General features: G+C 32.6%; 1 protein-coding gene across 1 annotated transcript; it reads right to left on the bottom strand.

Annotated features, from left to right (window-relative positions):
• Window positions 1–14,346: 14,346 nt before the first annotated feature.
• Window positions 14,347–17,495, bottom strand: LOC149149415 (gamma-tocopherol methyltransferase, chloroplastic-like). The gene is made up of 7 exons (XM_089439629.1): window positions 17,219–17,495; window positions 16,452–16,621; window positions 16,060–16,164; window positions 15,804–15,914; window positions 15,312–15,404; window positions 15,122–15,209; window positions 14,347–14,671 (listed from the first exon to the last, which is right to left on the bottom strand). Exons 1-7 carry the CDS (start codon window positions 17,430–17,432, stop codon window positions 14,568–14,570), a joined length of 885 nt encoding a protein of 294 aa, XP_089295755.1. The 5' UTR covers window positions 17,433–17,495; the 3' UTR covers window positions 14,347–14,567.
• Window positions 17,496–18,257: the final 762 nt, after the last annotated feature.

The following is an 18,257-nucleotide window of genomic DNA, read 5'->3' as shown; positions in this document are numbered from 1 at the left end:
TAAAAAGATAAATAACACTATCCGGTTCAAATGGAGGATTATGCTTTAAAAGATAACTAACATTGTTATTTCTATTGACAGATTAATAGTTCTTGTGTTAAGTAGAATGAGTTAATTTGACTATTTCCTTGAAATAATTTTCAATGTTTATATGGGTTAATTTGACTAATTTTTTGAAATGATTTTCCAGGTTTATTTCGGTAAAAAGATAAGATTCCAGGTGAAAGTCTTGAAAAGAAATAAGTTATTAGAATGCACAAAAATATAATTATTATTTTGATATTTTTTTGGAAAGAAAATATATATGAAACACAAAAATATTAAAGAAATTATGATATCTTTGATGAAAATAATGCTATTTTTCTTTTGGAAAAAACACATGAAAATTGCATTCAAAAAGATGAAATAAATAATGATATTTTTCATGAAAATAATGTATGTAAACTTTTCTTATGAAAAAAGAAAGAAAATAAGGTATTTCATTTAAAAAAATTGCTAGAAAATTATGATAGAAAATTAGATTATTAATTATGAAAGAAATAAGTTATTAGCATGCACACAAATATAATTATTATTTTGATCTTTCTTGGAAACACAACTTGCACACAAAAATATTAATTAAATCATGATATCTTTCATGAAAAGAATTATTTTTATTGGAAAGAAAACAAAGTGAAACTTGCACACACAAAAGATGAAAAAATACACAAAAAGATGAAAAAATACGATGAACAAATCACAATATTTTTCATGAAAAGCATGTATGTAAACTTTTCTTATCAGAAGAGAAAGAAAATAAGTTATTTCATTTTAAAAAAATTGCAAGGAAATTATGAGATAAAATTAGATTATTAATTTCATTTGAGATATTAGCATGTAGGAGTATGTACACAATAATAATATTCATTATATTGGAATTTTTGAAATAAAGTTCTATGTTAATTCTTTAAAAGGAAATATTAATTGCATGCATCATTATATTAGATTTCTAAGTGAAATGTCTTGCCATATGTTACCATTTTGGAAATGTGTGTGTCTATGCATTAGAACTTTGAAAAATGGATTATTTAGTGCATGTGCAAAGAAAAACCAATGTGTTATAGAAATATATATTTACATGCAAGGAAAATATGAATTGTGTGTTAGAACTCTTGAAATTGATGTTTAATGGCTAATATGTTTAAATTCTCTTTTTGAGAACATGGATGTGTATTTTCATGCACGCAAATTGAAGTAGGTAGCTTGATGTTTCTTGAGAGGAAAATGGTTTCTTGCATGCACCAAAATAGAACTATTGTGTTGGATATTTCTTGAGAGGAAATAAGTTATCTGCATGCATGATACATAAACACTATGTTTGATATTTCTTGAAAGAAAATGTATTATTTACTTTGACTAAAAATAAAAATATTGTGTTTGATCTCTTCAAAGAAGATATGATTTTTGCATCCATGAAAAGTATGCTTATGATGCTAGATTTTTTGAAAACAATTACACATAGAAAGTATATTATTGTTGTGTTATGCCTTTTGAAGAGAAACATGAATTTGCATGCAGAAAAAAGTAATCACTATGCTAGACCTAACACATTCATTTTATTTTAGAAAAAAACATATGTTTGCATGTACAATAGACTTTGTAAAAATGATTTTGGAAAAAGGGATTGCATTTTCATGTATGGTAATAGTATATATTATGTTAGATTTCCCTTAAAAGGGGACATGTATTTGCATGCATAACAATAGTAATAATAATACCTATTGTATTAGAAAGATTACTTAGTTACATGCACAAAGAAGAAAGTGAGGGGCTAACTTTCTTGAATAAGTTTTTATCTAATTACATGCACGAAAAACAAAGCTAAGTTGCTAGTATTCTTTAAATGAGAATGGATGGTACAATGTTTTTTCCTTAGGAAATTATGTGCGCGTGTGTGAGAAGTGTTGAAGAAAGTGTAACTAGGTTTGGTCTTCATAAATTTACTTTTGATATTTGTATTTATTCAAGAAAATAAATATTATTTTTGTTATATTTATCAATGAGTTTCTTGCTCATTGAAATAGGTCTAGCACATGTCAAAGTGCTACAGGTAAGTCAAAGAGTCAAAAGAAAATGTTGAAGACCCTTAAGGGTATGTTACACCACTTATATATTTGTATAAGAATCAAAGAATATCCCTCCAAGGGAAGACAAGTCCTCTTCATTTAATGAGATCTCCAAAGGAGAAAAAAAAAGAAGAAAAATGAAGTCAAGCTACTGTCCTCAATTTGGCCTAAAGGAGGGATAGTCCTCTAGATATAGAGGTTGTCCACTCCTTCAATGAAAAGCCAACAAACCTTTAAATCAGCAGAGAAAGATAGTCAAGAAAAGGTGAAGAAAAGTTGAGTTTAAGGAGCCTCTAGTGTAGCAAAGAAGGAGGAGTCTAAACCAAAGTTTAAGGCATTGCTTTTAGGATGAAAAACAATCACACGTTTGAGAAATAGAGGACAGTATGTGGTTACATCAACAAAAGAATAACAGTCATATATATCTTTTATTTTGGGCTAGAAAGCTAGGCCTATAAGGCCTCCTACTCAAGCGAAGGAGAGGCTCTCCCAAGAAAAGGTCTAAGGACCATATTCAAGGAAACCACCCACATGTGCGAGAAACTAGGGTTGCTATGTTGTCACATCAAGCCTACAACTACACATCAAGAAGAAACTTAGTTGGTCAAGGGAAGGAAGGTGTATCCATAGGTGAAGGATATCACTAGGTATAAAAGATAAGTATCTCTTCTAGATATCACATAAATAAGGTCTATATCCAGTCGAAGAAGGAAGAAGGAGGACAAAGTGCCAGGGAATGAAGTGTTGGAAGGAGGACAAAGTGTTGGGAAACAAAGTGCAGGAAGAAGGAAGGACTTGACTTGTGCTTGGAGGATATTATTTTCAAGGTTCTAAGGTTTGGAATTGATCAATAAGAAGCTTCAATAAGAGAAATTTATGAAAGGGTTTTCCCCTCTAAGAGAGAGAGTTTTTGCCCTGGAAGGGAGCCAACATCTTGTGTTCTTGTTCTTATGTTTTTTGTAGCAATTTGATGAAGTAAACACACATGCAATAATAAGAATAGAAGAAGATCAAGGTAACAACATAAATTGTAAAAGAGCTTCACAAATTTTTATCTAGTCTAGAAGAATCCTACTATACCTCATTGCCTTAGATTCTTCAACATGGTATCAGAGCTAAGGTGACACATCAAGGAAAGGAAATCTCAAGAACACTCATAAAGTGACTCATCAAGGAAGAACATATCAAAAACATCTACAAGGTTGAAACATCAAGGTAAGAAGTCTCAATCATTCATCAAGGAAGACTACAAAGCAAGGAGAAAAGCCTTATATAAGGGCACCTACGCGAAGAACAAATCAAAGAGGGACCTACATCAAGCTACACCATCTATAAAAGGAAAATAAATAAAAAGTCAAGTCATCAAGAAAATCTCATCATCAAGCAAGTCCATTTGGAGAAAGAAACATGAAGAAAATCAATATCTAAGGAAGGCAACCCATCAAGTCTTCAAGAAGAAATCAAGTCCACTACATCTCAAACTCTATCAAGTAATTATAAGTAATTATATGTCTGCTTATAAATATACCTCAATCTATTTTTGAAAGGAAAGGAACAAATTGGTTGGGACCACTAACTTCCTTGCATGGAATAAGAGGATTGATTTACTTCTCAAAGAGAATGAACTTCTAGACACATCAAAGGGAATATCGCTATCCATGCTACAGAACAAACTCAAGCCTTATCCAAGTACAATAAGGATGAGACAAGAGCTCGAAGTATTCTAATAGAATCGATCAAAGACTCTCTCATTCCTTATGTATCCAAATTTTAAACATCAAAATAAATCTATAATAAACTAATAGAGCTATTATCAGTAAGGACAACTGGAGAAGTGATGTATCTATGAAATGATTTGTACAAAATGAAGATATCAAAGGAAGTAATATCTCCCTACTTCATGAAGATATATGAGATAAGGGATCAACTTCAAGAGCTAGGAGAAGTCATGTATAATAGAGAAATGACCACTGTAGTACTCAATGCTCTACCTAAGGATTGGGGAAACTTCACATCAAGCATATATGCCAAGAAGGAAGCTAGCCCACTAAGTGAACTATGGTCTCTATGCAAGATAGAGGAAACTAGACTCAAAGACAAGGATTATGTGGAATCAAAAGAGAAAGAATTTGCTACCATGGCCAAGAGAAAGGGAAAATGTGGCAAATTTGGTCCACAAAGAACAAGCAGTGGAGATATATCCAAAATCCAATGCTTTGGATGTCAAGAATATAGACAGTATAGAAAGTATTTTCCTAAGCTTAAGAAGGACAACAACAACGATATAAAATGGGAAGAATATCATGTAACTCAAGAAGTGAAAGAAGAAGAAAAAGGAGAATTTTTTATTATATCTCAACTATGACTAAGTCAACCTCTTTACTTAAAGTATTCTTTCAAAGTTTTGAGTAGTATAGGAGCATGTAAAAATATAATAGAATGCATGGTTAAAGATATCTTATAGAATATAGGAGCATGGTGTAGATATAGCTCAAAATATTCATGTAGAAGGAGAATACCTATTATAGGACCTCATCAACAATGAAAGAATAATTGATCATAATTAAAAATCTTAGAATCCCTCTATCATCAAAAGGAAGAAACATTTACAGGATAAGGGTCTTCAAGATCCTCTGATAGAATCTTCAAAAGAAGGTTCATAAATAAGAGCATACGTCTCATTGGGAGTCCCATTCATGGGATTCAAGAAAGGATGATATGCAAGAAAGAAAAGATGAAGCAAGAAAGGCTACACCAATCAAGGAGAACCATCAAATGAAGCCGAGATGATCAAAGCAGAATCAAGATGAGGTATGTATGCATCAAAGTTTAAGTCATGTCATCATACATATATTATTGGGTCATGGGAATAGCTCTAAAAGAATGATCAAGTATAAAAGGATCTCTTTCACCAATGACATGCTTGAAGGCATGTACTACAATGCAATGAAGGTAAACATAAATAAGTGCTCCCATAAGAAGTATAAGGTGGTTGAATAATCATCCAAGAAGAAGCAAATGAAGAAACAAATCAAGCATGTTAAGAACACCGTGGTCACAAATAATCACTATCTGACAAGATCCATTAGAGACATCTCCCAAAAGAAGGCATGACAACTCTGACAAAGGTAGAAATATATCAAATGGCCCCTGACACCTATGAAGGCCTTAGAGATAGTAAGGTGCATGTACTAATTCAAATCTACAAAGATGTCATGATGAAGAAGCCATCCAACAAAAGAACCATTTGATGTTGAAGCAATATCAGAATGAAGTCATGAAGGGCTACTAAATCAAATTATGGGAACAAGAAAGTACAACTAAGCATCCATGTGAGAAGTATTCCGAAGCATAGACAAGATGACAAAGGAGTAGCTAGATGATAAAGGGACCTCATGTATATCAAGAAGGCCACCTTCTGCAAAGGGATAAATGACATGACAAACCAGGAAGGAAGGTGATTGATGGCTTTTGCCCTACTAAGAAGAAGTTCAAACAAAGACTTCATGACATCGAAGGAAAGAAGGAGATAAGCATCTGAAGGATCCATGAAAAATAAGTTGTTGATGAATAGACAAGTCCATAGTTAAGAGGGATTTCTAACAAGTTCCAAACTACAAAGGATCTTGGGAAAGTAACTTGTCAGAGGAAACTTGAGCATGTCATCCTCAATTAAGAGGAAGAGATAGACACAAAATTATTGTCTTTGATTGGGAAGAAAGAATGGGAGGATTGGGTAATCGTCTGGCATCTGATACTCTTTGAGGATGTGTAGGCAATCTAAGAAAAGAGTAGGAAAGGGGACCTATATTCTTTGAGAGCTGAGATCCCAAGACTAGAATAGTCCTAGAAGGTCATACTCAGTGAACAACTAGGTGGATATGTACCTTGAGAGACAATGCCTAAGGTTTCTATAAGTCATTGGCCTCTACAACATTATTCTATGATCTTATGAAAGATAGAGCTTTTAGTCAAGGCCTTGATATGAAAAATGTTGGTTACTATGATGCTATAATAGATGGATTGCCAATATAGGTTCTCTTATGTGAATTCTTCAAGATTGAAAAATAACCAAACACCTTGTAATAATCTATGAATACCTCCGTAGTTAAGAGGGAGTGTTGAAGAAAGTGTAACTAGGTTCGGTCTTCATCAATGTAATTTTGATATTTGTATTTATTTGACAAAAGAAATATTATTTTTGTTATATTTATGAATGAGTTTCTTGCTCATTGAAATATGTCTAGCATAGGTCAAAGTGTTGTAGGTAAGTCAAAGAGTCAAACAAAAATGTTGAAGACTCTTAATGGCATGTTACACCATGTATATATTTATATAAGATTCAAAGAATATCCCTGCAAGAAAAGACAAGTCCTCTCCATGCAATGACATCCTCAAAGGAGAAAGAACAAAGAAGAAAAATGAAGTCAGCCTGTTGTCCTCAAGTCGTCCTCAAGTCGTCCTCAAGTCATCCTAAAGGAGGGACAATCCTCTATATATAGAGGTTGTCCACTCCTCCAACGACAAGCCAACACACCTCTGAAACCAGCGAAGAAAGATAATCGAGAAAAAATGAAGAAAAGTTGAGTTTAAGGAGTCCCTTGTGCACTGAAGGAGAAGTCTAAATTGAAGTTGAAGGGATTGTTTTTAGGGTGAAAAACAGTCACATGTGCAAGAAATATAGGACAACATGCAGTTACATCAGAAACGAGATCACAACCATATATGTCTTATCGTTTGGGCTAGAAATTTAGGCCTATAAGGGCTCCTACTCAAGTGAAGAAGAGGCTCTCCCATGAAAAGGTCAAAGGAGTCTAATATTCAAGGAAACCACCCATACGTTCAAGAAACTTGGGTTTCTATGCTGTCGCATGAAGCCTACAACTACACATCAAGAAGAAACTCGGTTGGTAAAGAGAAGGAAGGTGTATCCATAGGTGAAGGATCTCACTAAGTATAAAATATAAGTATCTCTTCTAGAGCTCACATAAACAAGGTCTATCTCTAGTCGAAGAAGGAAGAAGGAGGATGAAGTGCCAGGGAGCGAAGTGCCAGAAGAAGGAGGACGAAGTGTCAGGAAACAAAGTGTAGGAAGAAGGAAGAAATTGACTTGTGCTTTGAGGATATTCTTTTCAATGTTCTAGGGTTTAGAATTGATCAATAAGAAGCTTCAATAAGAGAAATTTATGAAAGGGTTTTCCTCTCTAATAGAGAGAGGTTTTTCCCTGGTAGAAAGCCAACATGTGTTTTTGTTTTTATGTTTTTGGTAGCAACTTGATGAAGTAAACACACATGAATTAATAAGAAGAGAATAATATTAAGCTAACAAGATAAATTGTAAAAGAGCTTCATAAATTTTTATCAAGTCTAGAAGAATCCTACTATACCTCATTGCCCTAGATTCCTCAACAAGAAGAATCATAGTAATGTGGTACTTATTTTGACATGCTTTGATAATTATATTCTTGTAATTAATGTATGATAAGTGTTGTTAGGGGAAGCATGTTGCAATATTTTATTTACATTTAATGTATGCACATGAATAGATGTTGAAGGGTCACTTTAAAAGACTGATTATTGGTTGATTAATACTTTATCCAATCATGATATCGAAGCTTGTTGACGACAGCAATGACTGGAAAAGATGGTGACTTTTGAAAATGATAGATTATGTTTGACAATGTGGCAAGTAAATGACTAATAGTCCATTCATATTGGGGAGTGCGAGCTGTAGGATGGTCCACTAATAGAACAACTAGACCACAAAGATATAAAGATTGAAGATTTCTGGGTAAATGATATCATTATGATTGTAATGGATTTTAGCTAGATAGCCGCAAGGTTTAGTTCAACCGTTCGAGTCCCTATTGTTAAGTGCCTTGCCAATCGGGAGGTCACAGGGTCAATTCTCCTCAATGCCCTTGGGGTTAGGCCCTCATAGTCTGGCTGGCAGGATTTGAATCCCTTTGGGGTTGGTCTGCACAGATTTTCGTATGTGAAAAAAAAATAGCTTTTAGCTAAATATGTTGTATTTTAATGATATTTATTTGTAAGGTTTTATAACAATGGTTAAGGGATGGAATCCTTTATAAGCCATTGAGTGAGGGGTGAATAACTTCACGAACATTTAATAATAAAATTAAACGTTTGCTGGTTTTCACCCTATGGATTTTTAGGTTATATCAATGTCTAATGATGTTGTTTCTTGTTGTGTTACTTTTATCATGTGGATTTCTTACATGAGATGATGTTTATAATATCAAGTATGTGATTAACTAATAATCTAGTTAAAGGAATCATGAAAATGATGCAATGTTACATCAGAAAGTTTATATGCTGCTTGTTAATGGTTATGTAACTTATTGTTCCTTTACTAAATTAACTCCATGTAATGATGAAGATTCTATCTAATGGTTAATGGAGAACCTTGAATAGTAATTTGGATGTTTATAATATCAAGTATGTGATTAACTAATAATCTAGTTAAAGGAATCATGAAAATGATGCAATGTTACATCAGAAAGTTACATCAGAAAGTTTATATGCTGCTTGTTAATGGTTATGTAACTTATTGTTTCTTTACTAAATTAACTCCATGTAATGATGAAGATTCTATCTAATGGTTAATGGAGAACCTTGAATAGTAATTTGGATAGTTACCATGGGTAAATTGTGTAAAAAAAATTGAACTCTACGCATTGGAGGTTACGAGGATGTTACAATATATCCAAAGTTAAGATGGATTTAGATTTTATTTTTGTTTTTAAGTAATTTGACTAAGACAAAATATTTACATAACATTTACAATATAATATCCAAAATTAGGATGGATTTAAATTTTATTTTCATTTTTAATTTAAATTTAACTCTACCAGGATGTTACAATATATCCAAAATTAGGATGGATTTAGATTTTATTTTTATTTTTAAGTAATTTGACTCAGACAAAATATTTACATAACATTTACAATATATCCAAAATTAAGATGGATTTAAATTTTATTTTCATTTTTAAGTAATTTGACTCAGACAAAATATTTACATAACAAGACATTACAACATCACTTCTATACTATGATAAAAATAACTCTTCAAAAATAAATTATTATTAAATGTTAATTAATTTATAATAATTAAATATTAATTCATTTATTATAAATAATTAATATACATATTAATTTAATAATATTATTAAAAATTGTTACAAATAGTTTAATATATTAATCATAATAAATTATTAATTAATTAATTAATAATATTCTATACTTCGATCTGAAGTTAAATGTATCTAAACTAATTATAAGTCAATGAAAGAGTCGTCGATGATTAGTGGATCCTTCTTAATAAAAAATTAAACAGATCTAAGTTAATTATAACTCAATGAGAGATAAGTGGATGATTAGATTTAACTGTAACATCATATTATGATTAGATATGTGTAACGTTACTATATATGTGTTAGATAATATATATTGTATATGCTGAAGATATGTGTAATGTGTAACATTACTCAATTAACAAATTCAATTTTGAAAATTATATATATACAATTTAAAAAAAACTATTAGTAACTTGAATGAATCATGAAAAATGATGAAATACAAATTTTGAGTGGAAAGTGTCAATATAACAATTTTGATAGATAGAAAATGTGAATACTAAGAATATAGTCAATTACAAACAATTTTCATTGCAATGTTAATTAACTTCTAAGTAGGTTTTTTTACAATAGCATGTGCCAATACCCATAAGAGAAAGATAGAGAGGGAGAGGAGGGAAGAAAATTATAATACCATGGGCTACTACCATGCTTTATCAACACCATGGGTCATCTACACTTTTGATTATTATGTTATGGATCTAGGATTTTAATTGTTACAATACCATGGGTCAATACGATGTCTTATCAATACCACATGCCTAAAGACAACAACTTATTTAAAAATAAAAATATTTTACAAATATTTTATTTTAATTTAATTTTATAACATTTCTTAATTAAATCTAAGACCAAAATGGTTATACCTACTTTTGAGGTATATCTAAATCCTCCATTCCCACAACTACTAACAATATTGTCATAGAGATTAAATGAAGGTTTTAATAAATTAAAAAATGAGAATACTTTTATATATACATATGTGAAATTTATATAATATAAATAAATGATAATGAACTAGGATAGATGCATCTTAACCAAGGATCCAACTGAAGTGAGAAAGCAAACTGATTAACAATGATAGAGGAAATATAGTGCATGATTATTTTAAATTTTTTTATTATTGTATTTTCTTTAACATGATAGATCTAAAATATAGGTTTAGTATTTTACAACCAATTATGTTTTTTATTAATTTAGATAATTTTTTAAATACAATACAATGGGATGATATTTAAGAAAGAGAGTGAGATGGAAGGGGGAATAGAGTGTGGGAGAGAGACGTAGAGGTGAGAGACACACTAAGGGAGAGAAAGGAAGAGAGAGAAGAGGCGGAGAGATGGAGGCATATAGATGGATTTGGAGGGGGAAAGAGAGGGAGTGACAAGGGAGAGATGAAGATGGAATGAGGAAGAGGGGAGAAGAGAGAAGAGAGAGAAAAGGAGAGGATAAAGATAAGGAAATAAGGGGAAGAGAGAGACTGGGAGACATAGATATGGAGGGGGAGAGAGGGAAAGAGAGAGAAGGAGAGGGATGGATAGTGTGACATAGTTAGAGGGTGGAGATAGAATGTGTGTATGATGGGGGGAGAGACGGAGGGAAGTGGGAGAGAAGGGGACAGAGAGGAAGGAAAAAGAGAGAGGACTTGAGAGAGAGGAGAGAGGGGGAGAAGGAGATTGAGTTGGAAGGGGAGGAAGGACATAGAGAGAGAAAGGTGGAGAGGGAGTGGCAAGGGAGAGATGGAGAATCAAAGAGAGAGAGAGAGAGAGAGAGTATGTTTTTGGAGTGAGAAGGAGAAACAATGGGAGATAGAGATATAGATGGGGAAGGATAGGGGGTATAAGAGAGAGGAAAAGAGAGGGAGGGAGGAAGAGGGATAAATGGGAGATAGAGATATAGATGGAGGGGGTAGAGATAGAGAGGGAAAGGAAGATGGAGAGCTAGATGGATAGATAGATAGATATGGGGAGAGAGAGAGAGCGTGACATATGTTTAGGGGGTTGAGATAGAGAGACAAATAAGGAGAGATGGAGGGAGGTATAAATATAGACGGCAGAGGGAGAGAGGAAATAAGGGAAAGATAAAGAAAGTTAAGGAGGAATATAGAGTGAGACAAGGGAGAGAGGGAGGGGAAGAGAGAGAAGGAGAGGGGGAGGTAGATAGACACATAATGGAAGGTAGAGAGAGAGGAAAGAAGAAAGAGTCTCACAAAGACAAATACAAACATAGAAGCTGGATCTAGAAAGTCATGAATATTTTAAATTTTCACTAAAATAGATGTATTGATTTTCAATGTAGTTGTTGATTTCTAATCCTATTTGATCACATGCACTATATGCACTGATTTCAACATAGATGTCGATTTATAATTCTATTTCATGAATATTTTAAATTTTCACTAAAATAGATGTATTGATTTCAATGTAGTTGTTGATTTCTAATCCTATTTGATCAAATGCACTATATGCACTGATTTCAACATAGATGTCGATTTATAATTCTATTTAATACCTTACACTAGATGCATTGATTTCAATGTCAATGTTGATTTCTACTCCTATTTGATCGCTTGCATAGGATGCATTGGTTTGACTGTTGATATTGATTTCTAATCCTATTTGATTGCTTTCATTAGATCCATTGATTTCAATGTAGATGTCGATTTCTAATCATATTTAATGCCTTACTCTAGATGCATTGATTTCAGCGTAGATGCTGATTTCTACTCATATTTGATTGCTTGCATTAGATGCATTGGTTTAAGTGCATCTATTGATTTCTAATCCTATTTAATCACTTGCACTAGATGCATTGATTACAGTGTAGATGTTGATTTCTAATCTTATTAATAACTTACACCAGATGCATTGATTTTAACGTAGATGTTGATTTCTACTCATATTTGATTGCTTGCATTAGATGCACTGGTTTCAGTGTAAATATTGATTTCTAATCCTATTTTATTTCTTGCACTAGATGTACTGATTTCAGTATATATGTTGATTTCTAATTATATTTGATTGTTTGCACTAGATGCATTGATTTTAGTGTAGATGTTGATTTCTGATTTGATGCAACAAAATGTATGATGTACATTTATTCCAAATTAATTAGATTAATAGTGTGCATTAATTTTAGTGTAAGCACATCTTTACCCCCTCCGTCTATATCTCTATCTCCCATTGTATCTCCTTCTCTATCTCTTTATCTTAGCCCCTAAACATACAAACTCTCTCTCGCTCCGTCTCTCTCTCCCTCTATTTCCCCTCCCTCTCTTTCCCTTCCCCTTCTCTCTCTCTCTCTCTCTCTCTCTCTCTCTCTCTCTCTATATATATATATATATATATATATATATATATATATCTTCCTCCCTCCCTGTCTTTCCCTCTCTCTTCTTCCCTCTCCACCCCCATCTATATATGATCTATCTTCCCTTATCTTTCCTTCTCACCTCCAAAACACACACACACTCTCTCAATGTAACCACATAAAAATTATTCAACCATAAATACAATACTTGAATTTTCATCCTAAATAAAATGTTTGCTTACCCCAAATGTTTGCTTCTTGAAACTATGAACTATTTATAATTGGGTACATTCTTATTATTCTCATTTCCCATCATTCAACATTGTTGACTACTTTGCATTCAAAAGCAGTAATAGAAAATAAGCAGCATTGAAAATTATTTGGGGTTTAAAACTCCATAAGTCACAATGATTGACTTTGGATAAACCTACTATTAATATTGGAAAGCAATAGAGATAAGGTTTGTTGTTTACTACAGTAGCTTGAGTTAAATATTTGAATGATATATGATTCCAACTACTCTTTTAGAAGAAAATAGTTTCAGATTGATTGCAATGAAGATTGTTTGTAATTGGCTATATTCTTAGTATTCTCATTTTCTATCTATCAAAATTGTTACATTGACACTTTGCACTCAAAATTTGTATTTCATCATTTTTCATCATTCATTCAAGTTACTAATAGTCTCTCTAGTCTCTCTAATTTCAACAAACTAAGGTATGTAAAAAAAATTTAAATAAAATCGATCAAATTAATCTTAGACATATTTAACATATTTAAAATGATCAAAATAATTAAATGTTCGACAAATTTTGTATTACTGAAACCATCCTAGATCCATCTTAACACTGGATCTATCAAGGGTCGAGAGGGATCAAATCTCTCGAGGTGCAAACCTTTCCTCAAGTTTTACACTCAAAAAATAAGTTCGCACCTCGAGAGATTTGATCCCTCTCGGCGCTTGAAACCATCCTAGATCCATCTTAACACTGGATCTATCAAGGGTCGAGAGGGATCAAATCTCTCGAGGTGCAAACATTTCGTCAAGTTTTACACTCAAAGAATAAGTTCGCACCTTGAGAGATTTGATCCCTCTCGGCGCTTGACAGATCCGGTGTTAAGATGGATCTAAACCGTTTATAAGAATAAGATAATTTATTTAATCTACTAAGATGCAAAAATTTATTTAATATTTCTATATATATAAAAATAATTAATAATCATTTTGATTATTTATTTTTTTAACATGTGCATTCTAAAATATATTATGTCAAGAGGAGGGTTATGTCAAGGAAAGGGTCAGTTCAAATAATTGAGTTCTAGGTGTTTATATATTATCTCAAGAGGAGGGTTATGTCTATTATGTAGATTTAGTAATTACCAATTTTAAAAGTCCATGAACCTAATAAGAAAAAAATAAGATAAAATAAAAATATTATGTTTAAGGAAAATATTTTATTTACTTATAATTGAGTACATTTCCTCACAATACATAAAAATAACAAAACAATATATAAAATAATTTTTTTTCTCTCAACATAAAACGATTTGATTATTAATTATCTCAAAACCCGGCTAAATGTTGCAGTGTAATTTTGCGTTGCAGCCGACTCCATAGAGAAAAAGCACTTACAGTTTTGTTAATTACAATATGACCAAATTTATTTTGAAACAATAGCCTTGTGAATCAGAACTCACATGACACATTCTGTTTAGGAAAGGCATCTGTCACCGCTCCTAATATGAACTTGAAATACAGATAATTGACGCTCCTAATATGAACTTGAAATACAGATAATTAAGAAAATTTTAAGTCAAACCATGCATATACTTTGGAAAATTATTTCTGAGAATGATAATTTTAATCACTCTACCTCTGGAACTCTAAAATGAAGGGTTTTCATACCATCGATTGCACATTTGGAATAACTTTATCTTGCTCTAACACAGGTTTCTGAGCAGTAATAACTGCACAGATTTATTTTGCAGGTGCATCATGCAGGTTTTCGAGCAGTAATAACAGCATATTTTATTAGCTTTTGCTCGAAGCCGTCCACCCAAAGATTAACAGGAACGTTACCTTTCAGAGGCTTCCATCCTATCCAAGAAACAAACAAATTTGGAGAACAATCGTCAGGGTAAGAATAGGAAATTAATACAATAGTCAGGGTAAGAATAGGAAATTAAGTTTAATTTCACTAATTAAATGTGAATTTAACTTAACTGCTTATTTTGGGAATATTTCAAAATTGTATAGACAAAGTAAAAAAAATTGACCTTGGTCACTTTTGAACTCACTCCTCTCAGTTCAATTCCAAAATATTCTAGACAATCTAGATAATACATAAAGATGGATTTAATAGAGTATGTAGATCAACTAACAACCGAGTTCTTTAGGTAACTTAATTCTGTTATTTTTTATTATTTGCAGATATGAATGAAACTATTTTGTTATCATCTTGTTCGGAAAGAAAAAGCAGGAACACTAAGAAACGAAAGGAATGTAGGAAGCATGAATCATAGCAGATTTGAGTAAAAGAAACCTTACCAGATTTACGGAGAGCCGGACTCAGTTTATTTTTCACAGATGACCAAAATGGAGATACATTTTCTGACCAGTCTGCAGTTTTGATATTCTGTTGGAAACATCCACAATCAATCAGAGCATTACTAAATGTACTCTATTTCATTGTCAGCTGTAATACTTGATTTATTTCACAGTAAAAGTATGAGTTCACCTGTAGTGACAAAGCTTGTGCCATCCTCACATAGTCAGCTGTGGAACACCAAGCAGGAAGGTAACATGCACGGCTAAGCTTGTCCAAGAGCTCCTGATGTCAATTCAAAATTTGTGATGTCAGAGGGAAACACTTAAACATGTCTCTCTCTTAATTGGAAAAGATTAAGCAGTTTGACATGGATGCACATTGAAGGCATCCAGACTTCCTAAATTGTGGGGAAATGTTTTCTAATAGATTTGCATCCTGTACTGGCCCCATAATGTCTGCTGGATCTTCATATTTATTGGGTTTTAATTGATGCATCGGGCGAAGTAGACCTATAGCCTGGTTTCAATCCACATGGCTTAGCTGTAACCATGTTATTGTCACTAAACTAAAGGACCCCTCCACCCAGGTGGCCTTCTAATATTTTGAGTGATTTAGTTATGCTAAAAGAATTGACATAATGCGTTTAGTCTTAATGGAATTCACAGTTCGTTATTCATATACCTGCTCATTAGGCTGCAGAGAGGTCTCCCCTGTCAAGAGGTCTCTGTGACAGCAGGTCGTCATTATTATCAAACCACCAGGAGCGGCTACTCGGGCAAGCTCTTTCATAAACTGTTAAACAAATCTAAACATAGACATCACTTCCTATGTCTGGAATTGCATAATATGTAATATAAAATGTTCTTGAAATACTATGTTTAAATCAGACTCATGTCAATTTACAAAAGTAAATGCAACAAACAGATCTTAAACCCGCCTTTTCTTTATCCGGCATGTGCTCCCCACTCTCCATTGCCCAAACCAGATCAAAGTGCCCATCTGGAAAAGGCTGGTCTAATGCGTCCGCCACTTGAAAAGCAACCTGTGCAAATATGGGCAAAATAAACTCCACTTTCAGTGCAAGAAACTGAAAAAAATAAAATATTGAAATCATGATATACTAATTCCAATCTAAATTGAAAATTCTGGGTTGAGATTATCAATTTCCGTTATGATCTAGAAGTTGCTACCTTTGGGAATACTATGTGATTTAGTTGAAATCTCTAAAATTTCGGGTAAACACTTTACCCACTTTTTAAAATCATATTGTTAATTGTGAAAATCTTTATATTAATTAGGTTAACTATTAATTAAAAAATTCCCATATACCTTATCGCTGAGACCTTCGGCAGCAGTAAGGTCGATGGCTCTTTGAACCTGCCATGTGCTAAGGGTGAGGCCCTCAACATGGGCGCCATACTTCTTAGCCAAATACCTCGAACTCCCTCCCATTCCACACCCCACGTCCACCACACGCCTCGGCAACTTCGACTTCTCATCTTCAACACAATAAACAATAAACATTCAACGTAAAATATTCACATCTCATAACAAATGAATATCACTCCGAATCTCTCACTTCTCGGATGTGTAGAATACAAAACTGATCCACTTAAAAATGAAGTTGTGACCAACTCGCAAAAGGTTGGTGGTTTAATCAGCGGATGGAACAACCAATCTAACTAGCACTCAACACGAATCCATTGATCAATCATCTAATTTAACAACAAATTCATTCATTCGATCAATCATCTAATTTAACAACAAATTAGTTCATTCGAACAATTAAATTTGAATGAACAATTAAACTTTCTGATTAAAATAATGAAAATTGCTTAGTGAAAAAAAAAAAAAAAATTAAATTACAATTATCAAATTTTATAAATTTCAATATTTTTGAAGTTTTTATAGTAATGAATCAATTCTTATTATAAAAAACATATCCAAATATTTTTATAAAAATGTTAAATCAATTTTTACTATCTATCAAAAATAAGATTCAAACATTCATATAAATAATTGATAATATCAAAAACCAAATTCAAACATTTATATAGATAATTGATAATATAAAAATTGGTTTGCCATTTTCTAACCAGAAATGGCCGCAAATTTGAGAACCTCTTCGACCATTCTCACAGTGGCGGCCGTGTGATCGAGAAGATTGTCGGGTGGAGGAGGGATGTCATAGAAGCCGAGGTGCAAATGATCTCCCCGATCGGCCTCCCACCCGCACGAGAGTTGATCGTAGAACTCCGCAACATCCGAACGTAGCTCACCAACGCTCACCTCACCATTGTCCTCCGCCATTTCTGAACACAGTCAGTCACTCGCTCCTCAGAATTGAAGTACAACACAACACAACACAGGAAACTGGATTCCACACATGAGAAGGATTATACATTCAGTACTATTTATAATACTGAATTACAATGTTAATGGCTCGATTATCGGTTAGCAGCGTGGCCATCAGCATCAGTATTCAACCTTCCGTATTCATCAGCATCAATATTCAACCTTTCATATTCACCTTATGATTAAATACAAATTTCTCTACTAACTCCCCAAATATCCAATATTCAAAATAGCCGCCCTCAACATACTATTACTGTTTTCCGGATCTGCTCCATTTCTGCTAAACGTTGTCGGACCCGTGACCACCACTCGCGAATGCTCACTGTCATCGATTTTTATTTTTAATATTTTTTTATGCCTAGTCAATGTGAATTGCGGCCAAGTTGGTGCCTATTTCTAAGGCATTTAAAATAAAACGGGTTCATAAATACAACTAATAATGTTAAAAAGGAAACAAAGTTTTTGATTATAATTGAAAATATTTACGCAAAATGATTCACAAATAATACGAAGAGAACTGGACTATATTCCAAAAAAAGGTTAATAAAGATGAAAGAAAATTAAATTAAATTAATTATTATTTATATTATTGGGATTATAGTGATGGATCAGTAAAATAGATCATTATATAATTTGATATAGATGTGAAAAGTTTTATATCAATATAGATTTATCTTAATTATTGATTTATCAAATTGTCTCAAATGTAACTTATTTTTAAATGCAAAAGTTCTAAAATTATTTATATTATGACGGATTTGATGCCTATAATTTTTCATT

Source organism: Pinus tabuliformis, chromosome 9, assembly GCF_031772625.1.
Source record: "Pinus tabuliformis cultivar Carrire ecotype Pingquan chromosome 9, CPIR1, whole genome shotgun sequence".
NCBI lineage: Eukaryota > Viridiplantae > Streptophyta > Pinopsida > Pinales > Pinaceae > Pinus > Pinus tabuliformis.
Note: the sequence above shows the minus strand (reverse complement) of the source record. Positions and strands in the feature narration are given on the sequence as shown.

Coding starts and splice junctions, on each gene's coding strand:
- LOC149149415 (XM_089439629.1), bottom strand. CDS start 17,432: ATGGCGGAGGACAATGGTGAGGTGAGCGTTGGTGAGCTACGTTCGGAT. Junction 15,210..15,311: donor CACAAGCTTTGTCACTACAG/GTGAACTCATAC, acceptor TGTTTCCAACAG/AATATCAAAACTGCAGACTG. Junction 14,672..15,121: donor TCCGGCTCTCCGTAAATCTG/GTAAGGTTTCTT, acceptor TTTCTTGGATAG/GATGGAAGCCTCTGAAAGGT.